Source organism: Myzus persicae, unplaced genomic scaffold (genome assembly GCF_001856785.1).
Source record: "Myzus persicae strain clone G006 unplaced genomic scaffold, MPER_G0061.0, whole genome shotgun sequence".
NCBI classification, from domain to species: domain Eukaryota; kingdom Metazoa; phylum Arthropoda; class Insecta; order Hemiptera; family Aphididae; genus Myzus; species Myzus persicae.
Window position 1 is genome coordinate 35,875 of NW_019103632.1, and position 25,214 is coordinate 61,088.

General features: G+C 25.7%; 1 protein-coding gene across 3 annotated transcripts; it reads left to right on the plus strand.

The window, feature by feature from the left end:
• Positions 1–7,415: 7,415 nt before the first annotated feature.
• On the plus strand, positions 7,416–24,839 carry LOC111034952 (katanin p80 WD40 repeat-containing subunit B1). 3 transcript variants are annotated; one of them, XM_022316403.1, is made up of 20 exons: positions 7,416–7,727; positions 11,852–11,902; positions 13,505–13,635; positions 13,929–14,153; positions 14,238–14,363; positions 14,663–14,853; positions 14,937–15,087; positions 15,555–15,739; positions 16,651–16,760; positions 16,837–16,857; positions 17,569–17,610; positions 17,676–17,705; positions 17,764–17,817; positions 17,894–18,178; positions 18,241–18,434; positions 19,640–19,780; positions 19,847–19,923; positions 21,195–21,269; positions 22,954–23,073; positions 24,169–24,839. In XM_022316403.1, exons 2-20 carry the CDS (start codon positions 11,857–11,859, stop codon positions 24,302–24,304), a joined length of 2,340 nt encoding a protein of 779 aa, XP_022172095.1. In that variant the 5' UTR covers positions 7,416–7,727; positions 11,852–11,856; the 3' UTR covers positions 24,305–24,839. The 3 variants fall into 3 exon arrangements, with proteins under 3 accessions (XP_022172095.1, XP_022172094.1, XP_022172096.1); XM_022316402.1 differs by having other exon boundaries at positions 7,417–7,727; positions 18,241–18,446; XM_022316404.1 differs by lacking the exon at positions 16,837–16,857 and having other exon boundaries at positions 7,418–7,727; positions 18,241–18,446.
• Positions 24,840–25,214: the final 375 nt, after the last annotated feature.

Below are 25,214 nucleotides of genomic sequence, written 5' to 3' on the forward strand. Positions count from 1 at the left end.
CTGAGAAAAAATGTTATGTATAAAAAACAACTAGGTTTAATGCAGTTGAAATAATGCTAATTTCTGTTATAATATAGAAAAATGAAATTTCTACCCAAGACACAGATAACATAGATAACGTAAATGGATGTCATATTTCAGTACCCATCATGTGGGAATTTTTGAGATATGCTAGTTCCTACTAAATTTTACACAGTGATAAAATTAAAATGTTGCTTACTGCGTAGTAAAAAATAAAAATACATTATTCAGTCTTGCCTGAACTACGTAGGTTGTAGTTAGGTACTACGCATATAAGCTATCAAAATATAGTCTGCGTGGTTAAAATCCGTTTGTGTATTGTGTATAACATGTTATTGTGACTATAGATTTTTATATTACATCATTATCATTTTAATAAAAATGCAACGAATATTATATAAATAATAAAAAATAAATGTAAGTACACGTCATATACATGTGTACCTATATGTTGTCAAAAATGCAATAACCAAATAGAAAAGTACATTCATAAATCATAAGGAACTGTGCATCGTGCATGTTAGGTAGGTTAGGCATATAAATTATAAAATAAAATAGGTAACTAATTGGAATAAAAATTACGAAATGAAATTAGAAAACTATGAGTAACAATTGTTGCTGTTTATTAATTAATTTGAAAGTCTTAACATTTTACAAAGTTGGATATGAATTTTATTTTTAGCTTTGATCATATATTTTTCTATCATATAATGTTGTTTTTCTTCTAATTTTTTGACACTGCTAACTGATCAACTTAGTGGTATGCATTTTGAAATCAGGCTCAAATTTGTCGAATCGTTATTGCGATATTAACACGATTGTAAGAACTATCATGAATATCTAATTTTTGTCCCTATAAATAGGAACTTACATAATTCTTATTTTCATCACCGTGAATGTAAGAACTTTGAACTATCATTTGTCACATCAGTACAGTGTACACCACTATGGAACTAACATAGGCTACGTATGTTTTTACCTTCTAGACTCGTGTAATGAACTTAATATTTTCCCTTATAATTAGGTAGGTACTTATGAATGAATATTTTTATGATATCACTATTCTTATTTCTTTCTTGTGTTTAGTCCCTAGTGTTTCTGTAGTTTGCATTTTGTCTAATCTTTATAAGATGCACACATAAAATGACGACCACAAAAGTTGTCCAAAATATATGAATTATTTTATTCAAACAATATTTTTATATTCTATAGGTGATAGATTACCATACCGGTACAGTCATATATTATTGTTAGTCAATGATCGTAATTTATAATATTATTATAAAAACATATTCTGCGAGTATGTACATAGTAACTAATAAGTAATAATAAGTAATAACTAATAAGTAGTAACATTATTTGTTATAATTGCAGATTGGGTTTTAATGAAACAACACTACTGTAATAAATTAGTTCATATTAAATATCAATTAACTTTTGAAGATATCAATTATAAGTTATAAGGTTGTACTATTAAAGGTATTAAAATATAATTTTCATTATTGAAGTACGTTATTTTAATCTTAAACAACATATTTAACAATATAATAACATATTTACTTCTACCTACTTACATAGTTACTCACTAATAAACAATAAATTAATACATACAGAGTGATCCAACAAGTATGCTCAACCCCCTTTTTTCTTTAATAATGAAGTTTTTCGAAATCTGATTTTTGAAATCTTTAAATGTATTCAAAGACCATTTTTTCATATGCTTGAGATTTTTTGTATCACTTAAGGAGTATCCTGTGGCGATACAAACTCTTGTTTTTCAAATGGGAACTCCATTTTTTTACTGTAAATTATTTGGCGGATATTTTTTTTAAGAATTATGATATATTGAAATCAAAATTCGAACGAGTAGTTTTCAAGTTATTACACATTTTATGCTAAGCTTACCGATATTCCGCCGTAGTTTACAATCGCTCATTCACAACATATTATAATAAGTAATAACTAATAGTTTTTAATGGTTGTTTCATTGATGATCACTATCTTTAAGGTAATTCTAAGTATAACACTGTTGTGGCAACACAACGCTCAGTCATTGCAGTACTGCACTCATAATCCTCGCGGATTATGATAAAATAATTCAATAAACAGAAAGGAACAAAACTGCATTTAAACCAAAGTAATAAATGTAATACATAATATAATTATACGGACAATTTAGTATCATACTCGTATTTTAAACATAAAATATATTTCTTCTTTTTTACATATATTTTTGAACTTAATGTTTATTCTACTTATGTTTTGTTCCTGTTAAATTTCAAACCTTTTATAATATTTAGTATTTACTGTTAATAATAATTGTCATTAATTATTATGTTATCATTTTTAAATATTATAAAAGGAAGTAACCAAATCCTAAAAACAAGGAGACGATCACTTCCTTCAAAACCACGATTATATTATTATTATACTGGGTATATTTTGATTGTAATTTTAATGAATTCGAATAAATTTAAACGCTTATATAAAAAAGGAACTTGATAAATTATTTTCAATATTCTTTATTTAAGGCGTTAATAGTTAATGAGGAATCTTGAATTATATTGCCAAGCTTATTTACTAGAAAACTAAAATTGTATCATACGAGTACATTCATCATTATTTATGCATCATACCTACAACCTACATCGATAAAAACTAAAAATCTAGAACATTTTAAATACCTATCTATGAGTAGTATTAAACAACACTAAATGAGCCGAAACAGAAAATTATATCATATTGTCCAGTAAATCTTAATAACAATATTATAAAAATAATAATATCCACTACTACATTCATCATTCCCCTCAGAATCTAAAAAAGCAATGAAAAATGTAATATAGATGTGTTAAAAATATAGGTAAATTGAAAGTCGTCGTACATATTAATAACCTAATGAACCACAATAAAAATAAAATATAACTTATATACTATATAGGTATAGATACCTAATTAAAATAATTTATAAATTGCAATAGACAGTAGTTATCTATACATTCATTGAAGTTGATAAATTCTATTAAATAAATATTTTTTTCCCATACATTTGTACACATAATTCATAATATATTATGAGTGTGGTTTAGTTTAATATAAACTATAGTCTATATTATAGATTAGGTGGGTATATAAACTATATCTAATAAAGTATACATTGGTAACTACTATTATGGAGTGTATAAAAAATATTAAATGTTCACGGTACTCATAATCATTTTACAAGTAATAAACTAACCATGCATAAATAAATATGTTTAATATATTTAATCAGTAATCAATTATTCATAATCTAACTATTACATGTATAGATTGCTCCTTCTTCTTCGAATCTGATAGATATTCATCTCGTCATTCCATGTATGTACATAATATGTACATTATTATATTAATACCACGGACTATGAAGATGATTAATCTTAGTCAGTGGGTTTAGTGTTTACTAGGTATGTATTTTTATATTATAGTTTCAATTTCCAACGATTTAGATACTACTCGTTATAATGGTTACAAATAATTGACAATAATTTAGTATAACAATTAACAAGAATTACTATAGCTTCGGACTTAAATCTTGACACTTGAATATGCAGAAATCAGAGAAGGGATGGGGTCTTAGACCGCCTAAATATCCCGATAGCCTCCTAAAAACAGATAGCTGTTTAGTTGTTGGGATCGAAGTCCCCGCTCACATATGGATGTTAAAAATGTTAGCCCTCTTCCATGGAATCATAATGGATTTCCACCTATGACTTCTATTTCCTGGACTTTTGAAATCATAATTGTATTTTATTATATTAAAATACATATCTTAAATATCTCTAATTTTTGGTAACAAATATAAATACTTAGACATAAATTATATAATAAGTAATACACTAATCTAAATCTAAGAATAGAGAGGGATTGATAAATGAGGGGTCATTGATGTTTCTAAAAAATGATAAGCATATATTTTGAGCCTTTGAGGTATTATCTAATACAGTAATACCTACGGGCTACGAACACTTTGGTAATAATATGTTATCGCGAAATAAAATATATGACGCAACGTGATTATCGTTTGATTTTTTTGCCGACAAATTTCGTTTCACACATTTTTATCACATTTCTCCGTGAGTATAAAACTTAATTTCAACACCGTTGCCAATAATATTTATTATAAGGTACTATGGGTACCTATACCTTTTAAGTTTTTACAATATTTTTACATACTCATATATAGTATGATGTAACAAAAAGTACATAATATATTTGTATACTGAAATTTTTTGTAAAACATATAGGTAGGTACAATGGCATACCCAGGATTTTTAAATGAGGGGTGGGGGGGGGGGCTAAACAAAGTAAATCAGAATTTATTATCCGATATCTTATACTAGGCCGTTATTACTATATCCCGTAACCGTAATAACCTCTACAAAATAATTCATAATACGCAAAACTGTTTTCAGGAATAAAATGGTTTGTACTTTTCATTTTATTATTTAAGATTTATGCCAAAATAAGGCCTATGTGGGGAAGGGCTGAAGCCTCTTAGCCCCCCCCCCCCTCTGGATACCCACTGGGTAGATACCTATTAGATACTGTATGACTACAAAAGCTCTCCTTCATATCGGGTTTGTTGATGAAAAAAAAATGTATTCTTATCTACTATCTTACGAACTTGAAACTTTGTGACAATGAATGCCTACATTTTATTATCAATTTTTCAATTCTCATAATAGGTATACCTAACTATAATAATTCAATAAATATTTTAAGGTATATTTTGTGGTCGTAGTTCCAACAGTCTCTTCCAGTCCTCCTAGAACTTGGGTACCGGATATCGATTGCCTATTTTGTAAACCGTAATGAATTATTTATAGAAGTATAAGTGCTAAATTACTAGCATAATCAATGAATTAATATAATTAATAATTATAAACAATAATGATCATAATGTTTGAAAAAAACCTGATAACTTAATATTGTGATGAGTTTTGATTTTTACCAGTAAAAAAAATTAAACAATTTATAGAATATTACACATTTTTAATTCTTAAAATACAATAATTATAGGTACCTATGCATATTATATTATTATTATTATATTGTTATTATCTAAATTAAGATTTATTATGAAACACATTGGTACACGTTATTATTAATATTAAAACTTATGAAGCAAAGTATAGGTATCTAAGATTGAAGATTGTCAAGTACACTATTATTTGGTTTGCCGTTCCCGGAATGCGCTTAAGCTCATACGCGTCTGCAACCTATCAGATGAATGCGTATGCCGTATGTCCAGCATTTAAAACACGCGGCCCTCGGTCATATTTTTATATAGTATAGTATATGTTTTTTATAGTAGGACTAGTAGGTAATATTAATGAGCAATTAATTGAAAACAATTATACAATTTTCCTTATGCTTCACAACTATGATATAGTGTGAGCCGTGAGGTAGGTAAACATTATCTTACTTTTCTGTCTAATCTTCTGATAAACTGTAGTTTAATAAGTATTGTACAGTATTGTAATGAATAAAATTAAAAATGCTGCCGTATGTGATGAGTGATGACTTACGTGCCCAAATAAACAAAAAAATATATAGGTAGACATTAGCATTGAGTATAGATAGTATAGAGAAACAATGTATATAAAATATGGCCTACGCTTCCGGGGAGGCGGCTAGTAGATATTAGTTTGAAAAAAAATTTTAATAATAAATTAACCTCCATGTTAAAATATTTTAGTTTTCTTTATGAATTATGACTGAAAACATTATTTAACAATATTATCACTAATTTATAACTGATATATAACTATATAACTATATAACTGTTGCGGACAATAAATCATTTTCGATGTTTAATACGACTAATGCATAAGTCATGCTAGGTGATGATAATATTATTATAAATTCCGGTAAAACATAATTATACACAACATTTAAAAATACAATATTAACTATAGGAAATAAGTGAACGGAGTAATGAGTTTATTAAAACAATGAATATTTTTGAGAAATTAGCATAATCATAATCAGTATCTCAGGGCAACAGCCCCATAAATAGGTAAGGTCCACTTGCGAACTAAGGTTGAATTGTTGAAGTCTTAATCTTGGTTCTTCGTCTGTTATATCTAAATTCTACCTTTACGGCTTTACATTTATACAGAAAGCCACTTACGACATACTACATAGGTACATAGCCTCACAGGTATGTACAATAATACGACACACAAGCGACCTTTACATTAAAAAAAAAATATTTTATTATGATTATTTAAGATAGGTTAGGTACCTAATACAATTGCGTATTATTAACAGCCTAAGCATTTTTTTTACTTATTGTATTAATATTAAAGTTCAAATTCTTGATATATAATTATTACAATCTATTCATCCATTCAAATGAAAATAAGGCGTAGATATCTACTTTAATTTACAATAATATTTTGTAGATAGTTTATTTTGTATTCGTCGATCGAGGACGGGGAAAAGTAAAAGTATTCAAGTATCGTATATTCGTACGACATTCATTGGTACGTTTGGGATGTGTAATAGACAATGGTTGAATGTAATACCTACCTATTCATTAAATACGGTCAAAACTTGTTTGATGGCCATTTAATAATATTACAGATGGCGAGGTAGTAATCTTATCGAACGGTATAGTGTTTTATATCGTTTACCTCATAGATATAACGTCTAAGGTATTATAATTTATAATATGATACATTTTAAAAGGGAAATGTAGGCAATAATAATACATATTTGAAAATATCATCATTGTCCAACATTTTTGACAAAAATAATGAGTTTTTATCGTAAAATCAGTTTTAAGCGATGGACACCTGTGCTCAGTGATCTGCCATCAGCTGTGTGAGTGTGACCTTAGATCTGTGCGTTGTTCCCGTCGGTGGCAGTGTGGCATGGCTTCGTACATAATATTATTATTTATTAATAATATTGTTATTTATTATAGTCGCCACGGCAACGCGGTTAACAGAGTAACAGATGTCAACTACACGTAACCACACTACGTAACGACTGATGTCTGCGGTCTGGGCCCTGGGCCTGGTCGTTGGCACAGAATAGTTTGTGCTATAGACCTATTAACAAAAATAGTAAAAATAAGTTTTTATAGGTCTATGGTTTGTACCTACATAGTCTTAGTATAATTTCAATTTTGTACGAATAGTCCACAGATATATGTATAATATGTTTTATTAATATATTATATATCTGCACTATACGCTAAACAGTACACGGCTATACCGATCTCTGGTGGGGTAGATCGGTGGAAGGGTGGAAGTGGTTTATTGCGCGTTGTTTCCGTGGACCTGCGCAATAGGTCCTGTCTGACAAACCGTTGATAAAACGTAATCACTGTAAATGGAGCAAATGTTCTTATCATCGTTGTGTCATTATCAAAAAAAAAAAAAACACCAAAACATTGGCCTGTGGACAAGTGCCCCCTCATAACGGCAATGCTAAACGCCAAAATACAATTTTTCAATAGGCACAGCTGCAGCAGCTGTCAGTAGTAGTTGAATTCATTGTCCTTTTTTGGAAGTACCTCGTGTACAAAGCAGCAACAATCAAAAAGACGTTCAAAATCGCGGTCAAAGTTTTTACCAGCAGCTACTCTGTCTGCTTTTGTATCCATCGTCCTGCAATATTCAAGCGCATTTATGCTTATAAGCAGCTCTGCAAATGTAAGTTTGAAACATTTACGTAGTTATATAAACAAAAAATCTAAACATACCTATACACCATGTATGTTTAGAAACATTGTCCATGGGGTAAAAAAAGTGTACACTTGTTTATGGTACCTATTCAATACGGTTAGTTACATTTTTTTTGGGAACTGAACATTTATTCTTGGTTAAAAAAGTCCTCACAACTTTAAATACCTGATGTATCGATAAACACTCTTTATAAAATGTATTATTGGGAACTAATATTAAATTAGTAAAAAATAGTACCAGAATAGCTGCTCAACATTTACTTGGAACAGACTGAGTGTGTTACTGTGTTATGTACAAGAAATGAAAATTTAAACTATAGAAATATTTAATCTTGAACTTACACATTTTGCAGAAAAGAAAATCCTTACCATAAATGTACAAACATAGATAAATAAATAAATAGTACATTTTTTAAATTTAAAATTATTATTTTACCTGTATTACCTACCTTATTTGTGTTTAAATTCAAAGTTTTAATACTATTTCATTATTAAAGACTAATGTTTTAGACCATTACTGATCATGTGATAACACAACTTAATACATTTAATTATCTATTAGGTAATTATTAAAATTTCATTCAAAAATCTAAATTTCTAGATATTTAAAAAATAAATTTTTCTCAGATTCATGCTTGAGATACCTATTTTTCTACTCTCACGTTTTTATTGAACCTTATATTATATTATTTATGTGAATATTTATAGCTGCGCATTTTGTAGGATAATGCACTATTTAGGTCATTGTAAGACGTAGCTTCTTAACATAAAGTTTAAATTAGGTATTAATTGATCCATTTTTGAATTTTTGTTATTCTTATCCTATAGGTCAATTTTTAAAATATTTTTTTTGAGAATTCCAGAAGGTACTTAAAATTTAAACACTAATTTTTAGAATTATTTTTCAATTTTTACCTTGTACTTTTTTGTAAACGAATAAAAATTATAAATATAGTTTTTTCTTAATACACTTGACAGATTTTTATGATTAATATTTTGATTTCTTTAATACATTTTCCAGGATTTATACTTAATAGTGCATTCTATTCTGTAGTTTTTGAGATTCTCATTCATTTTTAAGGGTTTTCAGGGCATTTTTTGAAATTGTAATTGTATTTAGAAAGGTGTATTACAGCATTAAATTCACTGCCCTAATTATATAACTTCATTAAAAAAATTAAATAGTTAACTAAAGATGTACCTTCCATAATAAAAAAGATGTATACATTTTTTTTATAATAGGAACAGGAAGCGTGTTTATGTTGATTAAAATAATCAGATAAATTGGCTATAAGAATAGTTAGTAATAAATTAAAAGATCATTAGTATCATTAAATATTCAATTATTGTTAATGATTTATTGTTGTATTCAATATGCTTTTATTAATAAAATAAAAACAAATTAAATATTTTACCTTTTGTCAGTTATTATCAATTGTTTTATATTAATAGACCTATATGTTTTACAAGGTGTAAGGATTAAATTCTTTAAAATTATTTTCTTTGAATGTATGATAGGTATAAATTTACATTTTTTGAGTCATTAAAGTTGTAAAAGACATAAATCTTAAAAATATTTTTTATTTACATTTTGTGTTAGATATAGGATGTTGAAGACTTTAAAATTGTTCCAAAAATGATTGATAAAATACTTTAATTACTTAAAAACCAAAACACATGATCTAAAATATTTCAAAATTATTCTAAATGTATTTATCATGGGATTTATTATTTAAAAACAAAGACTTATAGCACTTATTTGATACAATAAATAAAAATAATATTTGATAAGCGTAAGTTAGTAAAAGCATTTTTATCTGAACACAGAAAAATTTAATTGCTACAAAAACCATCATTAACACCAATACAAATACCTATTTTTAAAAATGCAAACTTTTTAATGCTCTGCTGTATATTAGGTATTTATTCAGACAAGTTATCTATTCTGAAAAGTTACTGTAATGTATGTGTTGAATTTGATATAAAATTAATGATATATTTGAATGATATAAAATCATTGTTTTCAAAAAATGATTTGAGTAAAGATATTCTGTCAGCCTATAATATTATTAAGTACATTTTATGATACAATTGTGATTAAAGTAACTTATTTTATAAGGGTGCATAACAATTTTTAACAAAAGCATTCAATGAAACTTGAATGTATCTGCAGTTATTTTTTTAGAGTTACGCTTAAATAACTAAATCAAATTTGCAAAAATTAGTCTTGCATACAAATCTCAGTTTTTCTTTAATTTTTTGTTTGTTTTCCTAATGTTTTTGAAAACTATTGGGAATTTAATATATTTGATCACCGAATGTGCCAACTAGAATAACATTCCTACCTGAAAAAATAAATGTATAGAAAGTTGAAAACAATTATTTTTACTATCTGAAAATGTGGTGACAGAAAAAAAACACACATCATTGAAAAATCAATACATTCATGGCTACGCTCAGAATTAAAAATTATGTCTAAAAAACAAAAAAATGCATTGACCTATAGCTAAAAATGAAAAAAAAATGCATGCTTGTTTAGCATTGTATTAAGTCACCAATACCCCATCTCTAGTTATAACTTGACTAATACATTTTTTTGTATTGTTTTATTTACTTAACAAAATTATGTTAGAGGAACTTTACTACAACATAAAATGAGTCAATATAAACAATTACTTATTCAAGGTGTTAATTATTTATACTTGTTAGTTATTGACTCTTCAATGTTTGCTGAACTTGTTTAAATGTAATTGTTTATTTTTATTGTTAATTGGTATCAAGTGTTTAAATATACCTAAAATACAGTTATATTAATAGTATTTTTACTATTTTAAAGACTGTTTAACAATGTACAATAGGTACTTTTGTCATTAGTAAAATTGGTTATATATTCAACATTTATCAATGTTATATAAAACACAATTCTCATCGTAGTTATTATAATATTATGGTATTTTGAATACTTATTTAAAACCATAACTTTCATATTATTAGCTACCCATAGTATCTTTATACAATATTTCAATATGCTCAGAAAAATTATGCAATGATAATTTTACTACTTATTAATATTCTACTAGGTAATTTATATGAACTGATTTTAAATTATATTATAATTTATAAATAGCAAGTTTTTGTATTTTATAATAGGTAGCTAGATGTGATTAAGTTATTAAAAATAAAACCTTTATCTAATTACGAATAACTTGAATGTCCAGGTCAACCAAATATTCATTTTAAGTGCTGATACATATATGGTTTCTCATAAACAACAATGTATTTTGGTCTAAATAATTGAATCTTCTTACTTATTGAAAGAAAATCAAGAAAAACTAAACAAAAAATTATTTATTTATACAAGGGTGTTGCCAGAAATGTCATGGGAGACGGGCAACCAAATGTATTTTTAAATTTTCGCCCAAATTTAAAATTTTGTTAAATATTAATAATACATTTGTTAGCTATTGTCGACCATCCCCCCTTGCCACCTCTTGGTTACTCTCTTGAATTTATATATTATTACAAAATTAAATAATAATTTAGTTAAAATCACAAATTTATTAACTTACAGATTTTTTTAGACAAATCTGAATACTAAATAAGAATTGATTCAAAATATAAATTGTTTTAATTAGGTACAGTTTTTAGCCAATAATTAGTTTGTTCAAATTAAATTAAAAATGTATTTTCTATAGATACTTAATAAAAAAAATGTTGATATTTTATTTTTAACTAATTTGATAAGGGTTCTTTTGATTTAGATACTGAAATTGTAAGTAGACTAATTTTAGTAAGTCACGGCAAAATATTTATTTACATAGGTAGATTTATAATTTAATTACCAATATTTACATAGATATTTATTTGAACTAACACATTGTTATATTAACTAAAAACATCTTATTATATCTGAAAATATAATATAAAAAAAATAAAAAATAGTATATTTCAAGAAACATATTACCTATGTATTTTAAAAAAAAGTAAAATTGTAATTTGTACTATGGTGAATTTTAGCTTTTTACAGAAAATGATATTATATTTATATAATTTAAATAAAAAAAAAACATTTATTTAATTTTAATTTTACAGAGCACATGCCTTTTAAAATGACAAATCCAAACAAACATATTTGCAAATTACGTAAGTATAACTGTATAAGTATAGGAAAAAACCATGTATACTATCTTATTATAAGCCAGGTAATAAATAAGTATGTTTACATGACATTTTAGATTTTTTTTGATAAAATGTAGAATATATCGTTTTTGATAGTTGAATTTTTTTTTAAATTTTACAATGTCTGGTTCATGATATAACTATGCCCTGCTAAGCAAGAGTACCATAAAATCAATAATATAAGTTTTGAGAAAAACTCATGTTTGTATTTTCCATGTTAATTAACCTCTATAATTCGTTCTTCTATTTGACTTACGAAGAATGCAATAAAATAACAAATAACAAGTATTATTTGAGTATTAAATGAATAAAAGTTAATTATTTGTTATTACTTGACGATATAAGTTGCATATACTTCTATTTACTAAAGAAAAACACCGTAAGTACATTTTACAGCAATATTTCTTAATAATTAAAATTGCCTTTAAATTTATTTGTTAGATTAAAATGCTGTAAATATATATACACATGTAATAAAGATATGACATTAAAAATATAATAATTATAAATATAAACAACAGAATTTTGAGAACTGACATTGTTCTACACAATACTAACATTTTGAAAAATGATCATTTCAGTGATACACTGTTATATATTTCCAAAACTGTCCTATCTTGTGAAATTGCCTGTCTCAGGTTATTGAGAATATCATTATTTATTTCAACAGGAATACCATAAAGTCTTTCCAATGGTTAAGGTGCAGCCATTCCAAAACTTTTCATAACCTTTTTCTTTAAATGATCAAGCTCTTGAATTCTTTGAATGTAACGTTTACAATGTTCACTACAATCGGAAATATACTAATAAATAATTATTAAAATAAAATACAATTATTATAGTATCTTAACAATGACATAAAAAACCAGATCATAATGAAGATAACAATTCAGTACTAATTAATATGTAATGTATTTAGTTTAGAAAAAAGGTAGAAATAATGCTGCAACTTGGCTAGTACATGGAAATGTTAAGTCAAAACGCTGTAACTAATATCTATATTTACGGTTTTTATGTTTAGTAAATGTTAGATATGGTGTTCTTACTTAGTACTACTATTTTTTGTTGTTACTTATGGCATTTCCATAAAACATTAATTGTGTTTACAACATAAATTATGTAATTTGAGGGGTATTTTTTCAACAAAAAATGTGGTAAATAAGTCTAACCTATCAGTTTCCATATCTTATTTTTCTTTTTTTGAGTTACACTTTTGCTAAGCAGGGCATGTAACGTAAATAAAATTTTGCAAAGATACTGAAAATTAGTTGTCAGTTTTTTTAATTGATTTTTATTTTTCATAGTTTTTTTGTTTTAAATTAAAATTTTGAAAAATGTTCTGTAAAGACTTGTTAACGGTCTGCATTCAGAATTTTTTTCTATAACTTTTTCAATTATGAACAATAAATCAATACTGACTGATTATTAAGTGAGTTATTATCGAGATGAGTGTCCAACAACCATTTTTTTATTCTGATTGTATTCTTTAATATATTGGTTTAAATATGATTCCATAATACAATTTTTTTTTTTAATAATAGCTTTATTAACTTTTGTGTTATATAGAAGAATTTTCTGCACACAATGCAAACGTTACTTGTTTGGCTCTTGGTCAAAAGAGCGGCTTAGTATTAGCTACAGGTGGTGCAGATAATAAAGTAAACTTGTGGAAAGTCGATAGTGAAACTTGTTTTATGGTAATACTTACAATTCTATGTATTATAATTGTATAAAATGTTAGTGTATAATATTTTATTTAGTGGTATAGCCAGGATAATGAAATGAGGGGGGATCAAGTAGGGTCAAGTATAAATTAAACTAAATTTTTACAGTTTTTGTGTTTAAATAATGTATGTAATACTTTTCTTATGGGTTAAAAATGTTAATAGGGTGGGCGGGAGGTGTTAAAAACCCAACCTCTCCTCGCTATATCACTGAATATTATTGTATAAAAATTAGTTATTTAAACAATTTTTATTAATTTGTTTAGAGCTTATCTGGTCATGTAACTCCAATTGAATGTGTACAGTTTGATCCTTCTGAATATCTAGTGGGTGCTGGTAGCCAAACAGGTGGTTTAAAAGTATGGGACTTAACTAAAGGAAAAAAGGTTAAGACATTTAGTGGACATAAGTCAGCTGTTACAAAATTAGATTTTTTTCCTTTTGCTTCATCTTCATATTTTGTAACAGGTTCAAAAGATACCAATGTTAAGGTATAATTTTTATAATCATAGTATTTATATTAAATATGTAAAATAGTATTGAGTACCTATGTATAAACACATTACATTTTTTAGTTATGGGATTATCGATATTCACATTGCATAGGGATGTACAAAGGCCATGAAGTATCTATATCTAGTTTGAAGTATAGTCCAGATGGTTTATGGATCGCCTCTGGTGATGAAGATGGATGTGTTAAGGTTAGTTATTAGATATCATCAATATAATAATAGTATGGTTTATATTGCATTTCATAAAACTAAGGAAAGATTCATGTTACAAATTTTTAACTGTTAAATATATCTGCTATTAGTAAGTAAATAAATAGTAATAAATGTATTAATTATAATCAACTTGTGACACCTAACAATTATTTAATAGCTTCAATTTCAGTTTAATTAATTGTATTTATTTTATTGTCTTATGAATATTTTAGTAGTTAAATTATTATTTGTATATTAATAGTAAAATTGTTTTATTTTTGATATTTATTTTATAGATATGGGATTTGAGAGTTGGACGCATGATACATGTTTTTGATAAACTACATAATGGAACAGTAACATCAATTCAATTTCATCCATTAGTGTTTTTACTAGCTAGTAGTGGTACAGACAATAAAATTAATATATTAGATTTGGAGCGATTTAGTATTATATCTCAAATAGATACAGAAAAATCAATAATTAGGTAATAACATAATTCATACTAATTAACTTTCTGGTTAATTGCATGTTTTTTATTTTTATTTTTTATAATAATGTTTTCTTCAGATGTTTGCAATTTAATGATAAAGGAGATGTTCTATATGGAGGTGGTGATGATTACCTTGGTGTGTATGGTGTAGAACCAACCAGAGTATGTGATTCGGTGGTTGTAAAATGGGGAAATATGAACGAGTTAGTAGTAAAAGATAATCGAATTGTAAGTTATTAAATATTTTAAGTGTGATAAATTATTGAAATTATTGAAGTGGATACAGTAGAATCTAGATTGTCCGAACCGATTGAGACTGCATCTAGTTTTGAAACCTGAAAGTTTGGATGCTCGTAATTTTTTAATAATACAGGTTAGGTTAGTATATAATGTATATAACATATTATGTACATGAATATTACATGTATTACGAAAAACAAACATCATATTATTATATGTTACACCTATTGATATTTGTAAAAATATTTTAAAAAAATTGACTCTTTTTGACTTTTAAATACGTAAATTGTATTTGATATTTGTTCAGTTAATAAAAGGATCTTATAATAAAAGTTTGAATAATCTAGGTTCTACTGTACATAATTATTTGCTTAAAATTTTTGTTAGATGGTAATTTTTTTATCTTTGTATATTTTGTTCTATCAAGTTTTTGTAAAAACATGTAATATTTTTAGGTTGGTGCTTCACATTTATCAACAGACGTTTCAACATGGTTAATTAATTTACCAGAAGAATATCCTTTTAAGAATCAATTTTCACCATCTGATAATTCATCAAAGACTAATACTATGTTTACAAGAGATACTGGTGTTCGAAAAAGTTTTAATAAACAAAAATCACGAGAAATGATTAAACCCAAGTATGTATAAATAATTAATTTGTTTGTAAATTAGTTTTGTTAAGTTTTTGGAAATTTTAAATGATAATCCTATTTTAGAAATGGTATTTGGTTTTGGCATGCTTTTTGAAATCATTTTGAAGGTTCTAAATCCAACAATCAACTTGCTTATGTTTTTAAAATTTTAAACATAAATAAGGTTTTGATTTGAATTAAAATTGTGTTTTGTTGGTTAATTGTTAGGTCTTTGTTTTCATTTTAGTGTTATTAAACAAAAATAATAAAATCTTTAGAAATACTTTTAAAGATTAGTCTATTAGGCAATGCTGAAACTAATATTTGATTATGAAGTGGTGTATTTTATGCTAAAAATATTTGTTCCAAGTTGTTTATTGCTCCAATAATTTTTTAATTTTTAAATCTTGTATTTCAACACTGTGATCAGCAATTCTATTTTCCCAATCAGTACATATCTAAAGAAATATTATTCTGTCTTGCAAGCTCAACATTCATAACTGCCTAATGATTATTCTTTAAACATTTCATTAATGTATTAAAATTTAGTTATGTTACAAGTAGAATTATGCCCCACTAAAACTTAAGATTTTTGCATATTTACTATGGTTTTTAAAATATTTTATATGAAAAATATTTTAATTAGGTAATCTAGTATCCAAGCTAATAATACATTGTTTGTTGAAATCGTTTGAAAAAAGTTAAATTCAACGTTTGAACAATATGCACTTACTGTGATAGTAACATGGCATGGTAAACATTAATAAAATTACAAATTTGAACATTTCTTAAAATCTATTTTTGATATTGGCTAGTGAACCAGTGAACCATGTTAGCTTTCAGTATTTAATTTCTATAAAAGTATTTGTTGATTGGGTTGACAGTTACTTAAATTATTTTATTTATATTATTTTCAGAACTAATATGAAATTAATTGATGAAAGCGAAACTGATATTGATGACGAAAATCAAACTGTAATTAATAATGTTCATGATTATCATTCAGTGTTTAAGCCAAATAGAACTTGTAAGTATAGTTATTTTTATTTAATGGTAATTTTTGTATAAACAAAGAATTAATAATGTTGTAAATTATTATTTAGCGTTTAAACCAAGTAGAATATGTAAGTATGTCTATTTATTTTAATGTTAGTAATCATTTACAAATGTAAATGCTGACATACATTTAAGCATTTTTATGTGTTTGTGTGCATTATTTATAAAGACATTTTCCTATTATGTATTGTGTAATAACTGTATTTATGCATAACACAATAGAATTGAGATATACTATTTTATACATTCATACAATTTATCTGAATACATATTTGGAAAATACTTACAAATTGGTTTTATTAAATTTTAAATTAATAGTTGCAAATAAATATATATTCAGTATTTAGTAAAAATAAATTCCTTTTCTATTTTAGTTAATAAATGAAAATAAATGTAATGTGTATGGGGTACAATTTTTATACTTTTGATATAATTAAAATACAATTGTAGTTTAATCAATTGCGCCGATTTCAATATCATTGAATTTATATGTTCCCATGTATAATAATGGCTTATTAATTAATGTCCAGTTGAAATATAAAAACTTTACAAGTTAATATACTTAACAAACCAAAAAGATGTGAACACGTTCATAAAAAAAAAACTTCAATGAAAATCCATTTGAATTTAATAAACACAAAAATGATAAACTTCAGTTTCAAATAATTGTTTTAAATACTGAATATATTTAATCTCATATAAAAGCACTTATACTTTTAATATTCAGTTTGTAATAACATTATAACATTTTTTTTATTAAAGTTTTGTATAATTTTCAGTAAATAGGAGTCCACCTCCATTTTCACCTTTATCCGAAGATGGTAATATTTATATTTATTTTGTATTTATTAATTTTTTTAGTAATTATGTTAATATATCTTTACAGATTATCCCAATAATATATTTATTCCTGAAGGTAAGTTAATTCCATTTATAAATAAAAAACATGTGTTAATACATATTTTAATTTTTAGTAAATAGAAATCAATCTACTTCTACAAAATCAGAGGAAAAAAAACATAGTACTGGTATACTTTTCTTATATATTTTATACTGTGTCTTAAATTGTATTTTTATATTTTGTATTATATGTGCATTAACTAGACATTTCTCAAGGATTAATGCAAAGCAGTTATTCAGAAGCTGAAACTTCATCATTGGATTCTACTCCTTGTGATTCATTGCAGTTACCTCAGTTTGAGAATTCTAGTGATTACCATACTCCCGATTTACCAACTCCTTCATCAAAACCTGATAGTGTTGAGGCGTCTGAAAAAAGACACAATCCTTACATAACCTCATCAGTTTCAATGCGGAGTGTATCTTCTAATGTAATCAATGAAAGTTTATCCAAACGTCCATCTTCTTTACCAGTCTTTAGACAAAATGGTTTGAAAATAGTTATATTTTTACAAAATTATACATTTTTATTGTATACTTATATATTTTAGATCATTTTGCTTATGGAAATAAGTATACATCACCTCAATCTCAAAGAAAAATAATTCCAGATGAAATTCCATCATTAGCTCATCATAAACGACTGTTGGCTGATGATTTCTTGATTACACCAGAACATAAAAAGACTGATATCATGGCTAAGAAATTTGAGCTTCCCTTAGATGATTTTGGGGAATTAAAAAATGTTTGTACAAATGTGCGAAATTTTTTTATAATGTTGAAAAATACTAAATTATATAATTTTAATTTTAAGATCAAAATTTTCATTCAATATTACATATTTTTTAATACTTTTTGAATTGTTCAATACAGTTTTAACATCAATCAATATATTAAAAAGTGGTTCATACTTTGCTGTACATTGGATGGTGTAAAATTTGAATTCAATGATACAATATTATGCGAAAAACGATTATGAGCGGAGTAGTTCTGCCATTCAGCTTATATTATAATAACAATTTTAAATTACAGCAAAATAATTTAAATACTTAATCCCTGTTAAATATCTTATATCTTCCAAATTAATAATAGCAATAAAAAAAAACTGTGCTTTTACATTTTTGTGGAATTTTTGGCTTGAACTACTTATGAGATATTTTATTTTCAATTTTCAGTCCTTAGCTATAAAAACTGAAAATGTCATGCATTTTTAACTACAAAATTTGTTTTTGTTGTTAAATGTAGGAAAACTTATAGGGAATCTTGTATTCATTTATCTAATCTTAGATATAAATAGAAATATTTTTATGAATTTCTATCTCAATATAACTTGCACATTTTTGTAATTTTAACAATTTTTGTAAATATTTCAACTTCAAATACTCCTGAGAAATTATTGTTGGTTTACAATCAATTCATTTTTTCAATTATCTTTAATATCGACTTATAAATTAAATATTCAATTTTTTGACCTAGCGAAAAATTTTTAAAGGCAATTATTTTCAAAAAATCAAAATTGTTTATGTCTTTAAACAGCTTAATAAGAAATAAAAACTTTCAATAATTGAATGAAAAATATGTGTATGTATAGAACATTTAAGTATCTACGGTTATTAGTTATTTTGTCACATCAAAAAAATTTAATCGATTTGGTTTTGGGAAAAATTTTTTTTTTTCTGTAGCTCTGGGAAACTATTATGAAAAACCAACTATATTCACTTCCTCAACTTGAAAATTCTTAAGTTAAAGTCAAAGCATTATTTCTGCTGATATAAATTAATGTTAATGTTAACGTAATAGACAGAAAAAAAAATTTGTTTATATCAATAGAATCATCCGCTCAGAATCTAAAATATTCTATTGTATATTATTTTAACCATTAATTTGTAAATTTTAATGATATTTAATTTAATGAAAAAAATAATAATGATGAATCTGATTTATTTTTAGAGTTTAAATAATATCATTTATGATGAAGAAGACATTGTGGAAGTTCTTTATAAAAATCATAAGTCCACTATGGATGTGCTCAAAGAAAGACAACGTCATCTTAATATTATACAGACATTATGGACTAATAAAAATTTTAAGGTTAGTAATAGGAACTATATAATACAAATCATACCTATGTATAATATAATTATTTTATCGTTTTAGTGTGCTGTAAATTCTGCAGTTTCCATGAATGATGATGCTGTCATATCAGATCTCATTTCTATTATTACACAACGCCCGTAAATTATAAATTTTGCATTTTAATATTATGTTCTAACAGTGGTGTACACAGTACACATTTTTTATAATATGTGTGGTCCCGTTTAGGATTAACTATATTTATTTAAAAAATATATGTTAGTTTTATATAAAGATATGATTTTATTATCCTATAAGATAATAACTGATGAGTAGCCTGAAATAAGAGATACAATTTCTTTATTATCTTTATCATTATTATCAAATAAACAATAAAAATCTAATAATATTTGTTATTACGTATAAGATTTAACTTTTACTAAGTCAGATAAAAAAAACATTAAAACAGATTTTATTTAAAATTTAAAAGAAATTTATTAAGTTATTGGTAGCATTACAAATTAATTTTAAGAACCTAATTAAAATTACTCTACTAGGAACCTTAATATCATAGTGGTGTCTAAGAATTTGGTTTCTAGTTGTTATAGTAAATGATTATAAGATCAATTTAAATAATTAAAAAAATAAAAATTATTACGTATTTATAATAATATTTTTACTGTGCATTACTCAGCATTGAGTTCTGTGATTTTAATTCATATTTTGTTTGACGCTATCTTTGTTTACCTTTATCCACTCAAAAAATATTTGTTTATTATTTTCATTAAAATAATTAAAATAGACGTATTTGATAAATACTATAAATATAATAAATAATAGTTAAATGTATTATAATCAGATATTAACTTATCATTATTCTAAATAAACTGAACATCAAATGATAACTGTCGAAATCCAATATCTTTTTAATTATTCTATATAGTTCTATAATTGTATATTGGCAGACCAATTAACAGTTAATATTATAAGTACATTATAATTATCATTAGGACTCTTTATTTGCAATATTAAAATACCTGGCTTAAACAGAATATAATTTTAGATATCAAATTTCTGGTATAACCAGTATAATGCAAACCAACACACTGACAGTACATGCTATTGTTTAAAGACAGTGACAGTAGTGTGTATCAATACCTAGAAATTTGTTTCTTGTAATTTTTAACACAACACATATACATAGTAATTAACATCACTAAATAAAAGTATAATTTTTATCTAGATTAAAATAAATAACCATTTTGAACATTGATAATTTTCATTTGTGGTATTCAAAAAAAACTAAAAGGTTTTTCACCTATTACGGGTTCAAACACCTAACCTAACCATCTCCCATACTCTCGTGCACACCACTAAGTTTAAATATATTTTTACTTCTTTAATTTAAAAATGTACCTAATATTTGTTTCAGAAATCTTTGGTGTTTAGATGTTTGCAGCATGCTTCTTCCTTCTATATCTGATTTGATTCAAAGTGACAATGAGGTGTAAGTGCTTAACTAAATTACTAAGAAGATGAAGAATTAAAAATATGTTAACATTGTCAACCCATAATTTGTTAACTGTGTTTTTTGTTATTATTTATTTATTTTATGGACTGGGCTCATTGAAAATGTATACAATCTTTTATAAATTAATGAAGGTTCAGTATATAGAATTAAGTACTATAAGTCTACCAACATTGATGAAGATGGGATGTCTTCACAATGGCAAGAGACTGACTCTTTGTTGATTCATGTGCATAGTTAGAGGGGGTAGGAAGAAAATAGAAAGGAATTTATGATTGAGTTGCTTATTTTTCAAGAGGATAGATAAATTAAGTTTTCTTGACCAAGAATTTTTACCCAATTCAATGTCTGAGGTTAGTACGAGTTTCAACATTAAGTGAATTAGAGTTAGGACTGAAGTAATGTGGTGGATGGGGTAATTGTAAAATTAATGTGAGTTGCAGTACTAAGTTTTCAAAGATAGATCAAGTTTAAAATCCTGCTTAAGTCTTTTTATAAATTCAAGTATCTTTTAAGCTGTAAAGTAAATCATATTGATATGTAGTATAACATCTAAGGTACTATTAAATTTGAAATCTTTGTCTATTACTCATCTATCATAACATAAAATATTTGAGTTGAATAGTAATAGCACCTAGTAATGATTGAACCTTTTTTTTTAGTGAATTACAAGACATGTAACTCTACAGGATATTAGTATTAAGCTTAAAAACTGAGACCATTCAAAGAAATTGAAGACCTACCTTTCATAAAGTTTTTCATGTCATCAGTAAAACAGTAGTTCGTTGTGATTCAATAATTTACATGCACTATAGACTAATTATGAAAATAGTAGTGATAATAAGTGCCCTCCTACTTGAAACACCAGAGAAAGACAAAGAAAACATTTAGAAAATATATCAACACTTTTACTATTGAGTACCTATCACAAATATAAAAAAAAAATAAGATGAGGCTGTTGAAACCAGATTCCCTAAGTATCTGAATTACTATCTTGTGATTAGTTGAGTGAAAAGCCTTTTTAAAACTAATTGTGTATTATAGTACTTGAAAACACATTAAACAAAAATATTGTGAATATAACACATACATCTTTATACTCTCATTTTTATCTTAGTATCTTATTAAAACTAATAATAAGCTCATTTATGTCATAGTCTTAATTTTGCTAACTTTTCTTAGTTGATTGTTTTGGTTTGGAGAAAATGAGTCTCAAAATAGAGCTGTTAATGATTTAAATTTTCTTTAAGTAGGAATGGATTCCAATGAATCAGTTTTGACATGAACATTTATGACATTTAGTTTGGTTGGGGGGGCTTATCTGAAATTAGTAGGATATTATTTTTATTGCACTTTTTATCAGTTGCTATGATGACATCATTCCGATGATGAATGTATAAATTAAAATATTTTTTTAACTTTTTGTTGTTCATAAGACCAAAGATTTAATGTCTTCCCAATGAAATATAGGGGTCTGAAATATTTTTTTATAATTGTTGATGAAAAATTTAATTAAAATTAATGGTTTTTTATTGAAATGTCAAAATTGATTTTTAGAATATAAATACATCTAGCTTGAGTGTGATGCATACAACGGACTGATGGACATTCTAATGGTGTTTTTTTTAAATCTCCTAATTTTTTTATAAAATTTTGATTACAGATTTATAAATGTAAGTTTCAAAGCTATAAGAGATATACTGCAGTATTTTATGCCAGTCATTAAGAATAGTATACTAAGACCGCCTTCTGCTATAGGTGTTGATATTATGCAAGAGGAAAGGTTAGTACAATTTTTTTTTCAAAAGTAAGATAGTGTGATTTCATACTTTTCTTCAATTAATTATTTTGATCCAAAATGTGGTCCTTTTTGGGCTAATAGTTTTATACCAATTGGGTGAGCGTTTATCCCACAAAAGATACCATTTGGGTGAATAAGTATGAATAAGTTTATCATTTATGGGTTAGTTAATTTATGTATTGTAATGTTGTATAGTAATGTACATTGTAAATTGAAAGACAAAGCCACATACAAAATACATCATATATAGTTAATAATAAACTCTTAAATTTAAAAAGATATTGGTATAGTAATATTGTAAAATACAGTCAAGATTATTAAAAATGTTGCAACAAATAAAACAAAACCATATACATGTGCACATGTACATAATAGTAATAGTTGATAAATGAGCCTTATATTTATCAATGTTCTCATCAACGTCACCAGGTTTTTATCTCAAGCAGATAAAAATAATTTCACATTCCCCAACCGACAGAATTTTATTTATGTACCTACATATTTAGTATATGTTTATTATATTTAGAAACATTTATTTTTTTACACTAGTTTAAAATAATTTTTTTCTTAATCATTACTGATCACTGGATAGTAGAGAGTAGATAGTTCAAATATAAAATAAAATTGAATTAGTAAAAAACAATTGATGTGTAGGTATTTGTATTTTTGTATTTTACCGTCTGTGGAGTTCATTTTTTTCCAGGTAAAAAAAGAAGTATTGGTGAAATTTACGTGCCAACCCTAAAATTGACTGCCTATATAAATCTGTGGAATTTACATTCACTTACACTTTTACCCATCTGCTAATAAAGTACATACCAAATTCCTTCCTATTTATTAAATATTTTTTCGATTTAATAAAATGACACTAGGAGTATGATAGTGCTGATATCAATAACAGTCGTAATAAGAACAACACATAAGGCTATTGTTAGGCACACCTGTGTTACACAAATTTATAATTTTGAAAAAACTAAAACAATTTTGCTTTATTTTAAATCACTATCTACAACATCTGTCAAGCAACATACATGTTTCACGCACAACCTAATTACAAAAACTGTTCATTATTTACAGATATAACAAATGTCGCAAGTGTCAAAACATACTCATGGACATTAGGTCATTTGTGCTGAAGAGGCAAACGGCCCAGGGTAACTTGGGAAATGTGTTTAGGCAGTTACATATGCTCTTGCAAACAATAGACATCTAAATGGCAGAGTGAGGACTTTTAGGTTTCTTACTCAGCTGAAAAGACGGCCACTGACCACAATACACTAAACAAGTGGCAAATCTCGTTACTGCGCGTCAATGACACATTATTATTATTAATTTTTTATTATTTTTAAGCCTTGTCAAACTGTTGTCAATGTGTAGTTTTTTTTGTATAATTTGTTAATTTTTTTTTAACTTTAATTTTTAAACGTTTTTTATATTTCTTTTCCGATCATAATAATTTTGTAAAACTAACACCCCGCCATACTTTTAAGCTTTTTGTACCCATTCAACTTTTGTCCTTACCAGCTTTTAAAAGGAGTTCAGAACCATATACATATTATAAATTTCCAAACCAACATGATACAGCCTGTGCACATAATAATAACAATAATATGCTCTTTCTATTTTAACAGCACTGTTTCGTCACATAATAATATATCAATCCAATTCTGTGGACAACGTATGTGTGTAAAATATTCTTCTAAATTGGCTTTCTTTCTTTTTTATTTCTTACCTTTTCTGAAAAGGTCTAAACATGAATAACATTAATAAATACAGCTCTGTTTCTACAGTTATAACAGCTAAGATCACATTTATGTTACCATAAGTACCTACATTTTTTAATGTCGTACATTCATGGATCAAACAGAATAATTGTTTATAAATCATCAACATTATATTTAGAGGAAGCTAAATCGTTTTATTAATATTCTTGTATGCATTATTATCATTTATTATTTTTAAATTACTGTAAGCAATTATTATAAAACATGGCTGTGTTTTCTACTTTTAGAAATACAAAATATTCAGTGTTTTCTATTGGCTGAGTCCGTCCAATATTATAAATTATGATAATTGTATATTAACACCATACTGTTGTATTCACAATAATTATATAATATATA

Coding starts and splice junctions, on each gene's coding strand:
- LOC111034952 (XM_022316402.1), top strand. CDS start 11,857: ATGCCTTTTAAAATGACAAATCCAAACAAACATATTTGCAAATTAC. Junction 17,611..17,675: donor TTCACCTTTATCCGAAGATG/GTAATATTTATA, acceptor ATATCTTTACAG/ATTATCCCAATAATATATTT. Junction 19,781..19,846: donor GGACTAATAAAAATTTTAAG/GTTAGTAATAGG, acceptor TTATCGTTTTAG/TGTGCTGTAAATTCTGCAGT.